The sequence below is a fragment of the Nannospalax galili genome, unplaced genomic scaffold (genome assembly GCF_000622305.1).
Source record: "Nannospalax galili isolate Female #2095 unplaced genomic scaffold, S.galili_v1.0 scaffold39, whole genome shotgun sequence".
Lineage (NCBI taxonomy): Eukaryota > Metazoa > Chordata > Mammalia > Rodentia > Spalacidae > Nannospalax > Nannospalax galili.
Genome location: NW_008346683.1, coordinates 5,400,787 through 5,408,595, shown reverse-complemented (window position 1 = coordinate 5,408,595; position 7,809 = coordinate 5,400,787). Strand labels below are relative to the sequence as shown.

The 7,809-nt window shown below is 49.4% G+C and overlaps 1 protein-coding gene across 1 annotated transcript in view; it reads right to left on the bottom strand.

Annotated features, from left to right (window-relative positions):
* Window positions 1-168: 168 nt before the first annotated feature.
* The window catches only part of Ckap4 (cytoskeleton associated protein 4), a 12,588-nt gene continuing 4,947 nt past the window's right edge, over window positions 169-7,809 (bottom strand). Inside the window, exons 4-5 of the mRNA XM_008843171.3 lie at window positions 7,510-7,806; window positions 169-2,505 (exon numbers count right to left, since the gene is read on the bottom strand). Coding sequence (XP_008841393.1) covers window positions 1,198-2,505; window positions 7,510-7,806 — 1,605 coding nt within the window. The 3' untranslated portion in view covers window positions 169-1,197. The remainder of the gene's footprint in view (window positions 2,506-7,509; window positions 7,807-7,809) is intronic.

The window sequence follows — 7,809 nt, the reverse complement described above, 5'->3', positions numbered from 1 at the left end:
CAAATTCTCAGAAAGCATCCACTTGTCAAAGTCATAACAAAGCTCTATTAAGTATTAAGAATTAAAAATACTGTAAATAAGCCATACAGTTTTTTTCACAGTAAACTAAAAAACAAACTTTTTTTTTTAACTTTTCAGCTTTTTCTTTTTTTAATTATTTTTCTTTCCTTTTTTTTTTTTTTTTTTTTTTTTTTTTTTTTTTCCTGGAAGGGCAAGACAGCCATTAAAGAACAATACAGCTCAAGGGGCAAGGGATACAGCAAACAATTGCAGAAATGCAGTGCACATGTTCACTGACCGAGGGGGCAGCCAACAGCAGACCTCTTCAGGGATACCATGTTAAAGATCTGGCCTACACCTCTCCGGGACAGACCCATTCTTTTGTGGGTAGAATAGCTCTCACTATACAACCCAAAGACTCTCCTCCCTGGGATTCCAAACTTACACATTATTTGGTGGCATCCTAAGGGGTGACACAGGTAGGCCACCAGGGACAGAAGGGCACTGGATCTCCCTGTGTTACGCTTTCCTATTCAGAACCTTCTGGACTCTTTGCATAGTTACTTTTGACATCCCCAGATTCAGGAACAGAAAAGATACCACACCTCTGAAGGTCACCTTCAAGTAGAAGAATAGGGGAGGGGCTTTCTCCCTCTCCCCATTCGGAGCTAATATCTCTGAGTTTTAACCAGTTCTAAATGGAAGACAACAAGCAAGAGACATCTCATAAAAAAAGTCTGGCCAAGAGTATAAAAAAAAGTAAAATTAATTTTCCTTAAAGGCAATTAAAAAGAAAAGTGCCCCTCGTTTTTTGATCTTCCAGCCAGATAGGGTTTTTGTTTTTTCGTTTTTTTTTTTTAAGGTTGATCTGCTTTTGTTGACCCCCAGTTGAAGCTACCATCCCTTTCCTGACACTTGACACGGCTCTTCTTAAAAGCTACCTCTTCTACTCAGGGCTGGGCCTTCAGGAAGTCAACCCAAGCAGAAGTAGAGGACTTAAGAAACCAAAAGATATGTGGCAATATTTGGAAATAAATTAACTGGGCACAGAACATGATGCTATGGCGTTCAGATTGTGTCTACTGCTTTGGGTGGGAGTGGGGGTCAGAAACTGGGGAGAGGGCATTGGGAGGAAACAACACATTTTTGGTCATAAGAAACTGGAATATAAATTCATGCCCATCACACACAGTTCCTTTAGATCTTTTCATGAATCTTTTCAACTTTCACAAACAACCTATCCAGATCATTCCTCAGGTCATCTAGTAAACCCTTGGCTGACTCCAAGTTGTTTTCGTTGGTTTCAATTTTGACCGAGTAGGCGACCAAACTGTCCACGGCAGTCCTGAGCATTTTCAAGTCTGACTCCACTTGGCTCACTGAGGATTTGAGGTTGTCTAGAGAGGAAAGTCTGTCCAGCAAGTCCTGAGGAGGCAGGCTCGAGGCCTGGGCTTGGTCCTGGCTGAGCAACGTGTGCACCTGTTCTTGTAGGGACTCCATGGTGCCAGGGAGCTCACCCATGCTTTGCTTCAGCTCCTTCAGGTCACTGGAGAGCATCAGCTGGGCCTCCCCCAGGCTCTTCACCGTGCTGGTCAGGTCGGAGGAGGAGCCCAGGCCTTCCAGCTGCTCCTGCAGCACGGCCAGGCGCTGCTCATACTCCTGGCTCTTGGACAGGAGCGATTCCAGGCTCTCGGTGTGGCGAGCCGAAGCCACCTGCATGGAGTAGACGCCATCCTCTACGTATTGGAGCCTGGCACCCAGGCCCTGGTTCTGTCTCTGGAGTTCGTCTAAGGCTTTGGAGTCTTTGAAGGCAATGGCTTCCTCCGGGCCCTGGGCCTCAGCCTTCAGCTGCTGCAGCTCTTCCTCCAGTCTCCTGATGTCCTCTGGGAGGCGAGAGGAGGACTGCTCGGACTGGAGAAGCTTCTCTGTGAGGGCTTGCAGGGCCAGGCGCTCTGAGTCAGCCGCCTTCTTGAATGCCTGCTGCTCCTGCTTGAGGTTCACCAGCTCCCGGACCTCCGTGTAGACATCGGACTCCATGGTCTTCAGGGAGCTCTGCAGGGCCTGGATGTCCCTCTCCCTGGACTTCGCAGAGGCCTGCATCTCCTTGATGGCTTCCTCCAGGATTTGCAGGTCCTGATTGTGATCCCCCTTGGATTCTTCCAGGGAGGCAACCTTCTCCTTTACGTCGTTTATTTCCTTCTGGCTCCTCTTCTGCACTTCCGTGAAGATGGCAATATTGTCATTGATGGACTTGGTGAGCTCTGTCAGCCGCTCCTCCACTGTGTTCTCCAGGGATGTGAAGTCCCGCTCCCGGGCATCTTTCACCACATGGATCCCATCTGACAGGTCCTTGAGAATCTCGTTCTGCAGCTTTTGTAGGACTTCGCTGATGCGGTTGATCTCACCCTCCCCTTGCTTCACAGCTTTCTCTGTGGCATCTTGTTTATGTTGAGAGCTTCTCAGAATGGACTCAAAAGTCCCAAATGCAGCTTGCAGAGACTGTACCTGCAACCAAAACCCAGATGTTAGCTATACAGAACAGCTGGTGTGTTTGAGACCAGCCTGGTCTATATAGTGAGTTCTGAGTTCCAGGGCAGCTGGGGCTATAGGGAGACCCTGACTCAAAAAGATCAAAAAGTGTTTGTGCCAGACATGGTGGCTCACACTTACAGTCCCAGGACTTGGGAGGCTGAAGCAGGAAAGTGATGTCAGTCCAGGCCAGCATGGGCTGCAAAGTGAGCTTGAGGCTAGCCTAGAATAAACGACAAAAAAAAAAAAAAAAAAAAAAAAAAAAAAAAAAAGAAAGAGAAAAAGAGAAAAAGAGAAAGACAAACCAGCAGGGTGGCTCAGCAGGTAACACAAGGGAGGAAAGAAACTCTCATTGGTTAGAAATGAATCCTGAAGTACCTGGAACTAACATGTTGGTCAGGGCTTTGTTTTAAAATTAGCTCCTCACTCCCTATGCTGAGTGTGACAGGGCAACAGAAGCTCTTCTGAGGGCCCAGGCTGAACCGCCACCACGTTCTGAAGCCCTGGACTCACTTGCACCTGCCGAATCTTCTGGGGTAGCAAAGACCAGCCTCTGGCTTGTATTCCATCCATTCACACAACCAGGTCCATTTTATCACACAAAGAGTAACTGGAGAAAAAGAGAGGCCAGGGAAGGGGTGAGGGGGGAGCACCCCACAGAACAGCAGGGATGGTAGGGATCAGACTGCTCCAACTCTGGCCAGGAAAAAAGCAGGGAGGTCAAGGGTAGAATGAAGAAAGAATGGCAAAATATTGATACTTATTCAAACTGAGTTCATCAGGTTTGTTCTCTCCTTCCGTCTTCTGTTTACACCTGAGCATCACCATGGTAAGAAGAAAAGCAATAAGGGTCATGGGTGTAGCTCAGCTGGTAGACTGCTTGCCTAGCATGCATGGGGCCCTAGGTTCACTCCAGCCCTGAACTGGGTATGATGGTGCACACCTGTGATCTCAGCACTCAGGAGGCAGAGGCAATAGGATCAGAAGTTCAAAGACAGGCTACATAGCTGCATAGCTGGCCTGAGGCCAGCCTGGGATACATGGGACCCTATCTTACAAAACAAAACAAAACAAAACAAAACAAAACAAAACAAACAACGTAAGGGCTGCGTAGGTAAAGCTAGGTTTAATACTTCACTGCTGCTTAATCTTGGGCAGGTTACATAGTCTGTCTGTAACTTGGTTTCCTCAGCTACATGAGGAAGAACAAAAATAGTACTTGACTCATGGGATTGTCAGTATAAAGATTAAATGAGTTCATATATATAAAGTGCTCAACTGTGTGGATGCTCAATGTGCGGCAGCTGCCGTCTTCACTGTGGTTTAGCTTCTCTGTGAAGTACCTCAGAAGCTCAGCGTCTCCTCGCAGCACCCTCGATCCAGGGCCAAAGGGGAGGAGGAGAACCTGAGAACACAGATGCAGACAGGCTGCCCCCTCCCCAACCCCCACGCATCGCCACCAAGAACCGCTGTGAACACAAAAATCACATTCACTTTCCAAATCCCAGGTTGTTAGCAAATGGGGTCTCTCAATTCTCTTCAATCTCCACCCATCTGTGACTTTAAGACAGATTAAAATAGGGTTCTCGGGAACTGCAGAAAGTAGGCAATTTTTCTGCCCATCTAAAGCAACCTGAAGCACAAAGAATACTCTGAGAAGGCACCAGAGAGAGGTGACCTCTAAAACTAGGTTAGTAAATCACAATACCTTCCTGCACAGAACTTAAAATAGAAGCATGAGTGGCTGAGCACAGTACCTGCAACATGGCAGGCTGCAACCAGTGTTTTCTCAATGGACCAAAGAATGAAGGAATTCAGAGCGATGCCCAATAAAGACTGGGCAGGCCCAGCTCCAACCTAATACCTGGCTGGCTCTTTACAAACGGCTAGGAAGTGATTCAGATCTGAAACCATGGATAAAACCAAGCGTACCAACTCCAACACTACTCTGAAAAGGAACCCAGTGTCTCCCCCACTGAGGTTGTGAGTTGTTCACCTTTATGTACAAAGAGCTCATAATAATCAATATGTGTTACCTCTGTTCTCTCAGGTGTTGGGTAAGATGCTAGAGACAAAATAATGGCTAAATAGGGATCCCTGCCTTCATGAAGCCTTGTTGGGGTAGGGCAGGCAGACTGGTTGCTACCAATAGCTGACAGGTAATGGGACACTTACAGTACACCAATAACCACGCAGGGTATAAGTGCCAGAGTCAAGCATCAAAATCCCAAGAATGTTTGACCTCAGGACCTAAGTTCAACAAGAGCACGCTCGGGCAAAGGAAGCCCAGAAGAAAGGTGGCTACCACCCACAGCCTGAACTCCACCTCCAGAGAACAAGATGAGAAACAAGGAGGCACAACCAGAGAACTCATTCCTCTACAAACAGCTCTTCCTCTCCCAGACTACTCCTGCAAATGCTCCAGGCAACCTTGGGTCAGCCAGGGCAACACAGGCTCTTCTGAGGGCTGACAGCTGAACTGCCCACATGTTCTGAAGCCCTGAACGCACCTGTGGTCCTGTGCAAAGTGCACTATATGTATATATAAGGTAGTAAATAATAGTTTGATGACATTACTAAATTTTTTTAGAAGGTAGTTACTATTCATCAGCTTTACGGTCATGAGGATTTTTTTGTGGTGGTTGCTGTTTTGAGACAGGATTTCACTATGTAGCCCTGACTGGTCTGAAACTCTCTAAACAGACCAGACCTCGAGCTCACAGAGATCCGCCTGTCTCTGCCTCCCAAGTGCTGGGATTAAAGCTGTGTACCACCACACCTAGCTCCATGAGGATTTTTATAAATCTGTCTTTGTGTGTGTATACATTTGTGCATATGTTATGTGTGAGTGGATGTATGTGTACATGTGCCTATGGAAGCCACAGGTTGATGCTAGGTATCTTCTTATTGCTCTCCATTTTCTTTTCTTTTTTTGGCACAGGTCTCTTATTGAACCTGGAGCTCAAAGACTTGAGGAGACGTGGGGACATCCTCCTGACTCTGCCTTCCCAGCACTTGGATTATAAGTGTATGCCACTGTGCCTGGATTTCTACATGGGTACTGGGAATCTGAACTCAGGTCCTCATGTTTGCATGGCAAGTACTTTACCGACCCTCCCCCACCACAGCCCCAAGTCTTACAAATCTTGATTGTGCCTTCCTCCCACTGGGAGAATGAGGTGATTTGCGTGTAGCAGTGCCAGAAGGGGTGAAACCAAGGGACAGGGAAGCAGCACAAGAAGTAATACCCCCGTTTCTTCAACCTAGGTTCAAGACTTTCCCCCATTCTGGCCTCAACTTCCAACTTCGGCTCTACTTCCTGAATGTCATTCTGCCACAGGAAGGGTAGCCTCCTGTCTCTCAGGCATATTCAAGATTGTCCCCCTATGTGTGTTCCTCACATTCATTCCCACGAGTTTTGAGCACCAACTAGATCGCTGGCACTGTCTCAGCCACCCCCCATGCAGGCCCAGGTAATTTCCACACACTCCCTCGTCCCAAGCCTAGTGTGCCAGTTCACAAGTGTGCTTTGTGTCTTCTGCTCCTCCACGGGGCCCACGCAGAGCCAGATGACTATCAGACTTCAATAAATATTATGATTGATTAGCAAAGTGGGTGGATGAAAGACAGGAAACCGGCTGGCGATGAGACTCCGACAGAGTGTCTAGTTTTTGAGGATGATCTGGCATTTAGCATAGGCAAAACGGGCACTGCCTACTTGATTCCCTCAGAAAAGTCACCTCCCTTGGCCTGCACTTAGCAGCGGGCTGACTCATTCCAGTTGCTTTTCCAGTCTTAAGAGGAAATTCCTGGTGCTGCACACTCAACAAAAAGTAGAGAGACTTGGCAAGGCCAGGCAGCATGCTGGGAAAAGGGAGGCAAGTGGTTCCGGGCTCACAAGTGGCGGGATTTTTTGTTTCAGTCCTGCAACCAAGTTTCATTGAGCAAGGATGTGGGTGGTGGATTGAGAGGCCATTTGAGAGAGAGGGAGCTGACAATGTCTGGAAGGGTAGAAGCTAAGCAATTGTGCCTGCAGAGTTGGGTCTAGCCAGCCCTGAAATAGCTCCCTGGGGACCTTTCACCACACAGTGGGCCAGACTTTCTCAATCAACTGGAGTCTTTGTCAATTCAGTTCACGTCTCTAAATCTCCATTTTGACTCCATATTGGGAAATGGAGTCCAAATTATCTTCCCACCTTCCTTCCCTTCTTCAGTCCCTTCCTCCTTCCCCTTCCTCCCTCCTCTCCCTTCCTCTCTCCCTCCCAGATTGCTCTTTGGATTAGAAAATACAGGAGCAAGTCCTCTACACATCACAAAACGTGTCTTGGACTACTATTCTCCAGCTTGACCTAACACTTCAGCCTTGCCTCTCTGAAGGTGGAGTAGAGTACTTCAAAGATCCACGTGGACACACTGGTCCAGCTAAGGGGCCTAAAGATAGACACAATTTCATCTGAACTTAGCAAATGACTAAGATCACTAGATTTTCCTCCCCTCAAGCTCTGGCTCTATTAAAAACTGGCTCAGATGTCTTCACCCGCAGAACCAGAGGTTGGGCCTGGACCAAGGCTGCCAGGGATGCGCTGGCTTCCCTTCCAACCTCCTTTTCAGACAACTCTGCCCATTCAGCGGTTCCTAAAGCAAAAAAAAGAATGGGCTCCCCAGAGCCTGCCGGCCTCCTTACAGGTCACAGCTAATGTCCTGTGACAGGCCCTTGGCCCACCTCCCCCCTGGTCGCCTGGCCATCCTCGCAGTCAGTTCTCCATCCCTCTCCCATCCCTCTGCGGGTCCATTCCTCTGTCTCTGGCCATTAACAAAGGGGGTCTGGGACCGCCCCAGGAACTAGGGGGCCGGTGAAGAGAATGGGCGCCGGGGTCCCAGCTCCTGTCACAGGGTTCTGGGCAGGAAAGGAAGGGCTGGGGCCGGGCTTCGAGGGCACCAGGCGGGGGGGTCCCGGGCCCCCCAGTGTGCGCTACCCACCTTCTGCTCGACACCCTGCAAGCTCTGGTCCAGCTCATCCCTCTGCTTGGAGAAGTCCTGGTGGCCCTGCCGGACCTGCTGGACCTCCTGCAGGACGTGGTGGACACACCAGCCCGAGAAGGCGGCCGCGGCCACCAGCGCGAGGTAGAAGAGAAAGTTGAGAGCCCGGCCGAGCCTGCGCGAGCAGGACGCGGAGGACGCGGCGGCGGCGGCGGCGGCGGACCTGGCGCGGTGGCCGCCCTTGCCGTGCGCCTGGTTCTGCGAGTGCTGCGGCGGCTGCGGCGCGGAAGGCGGCGGCTG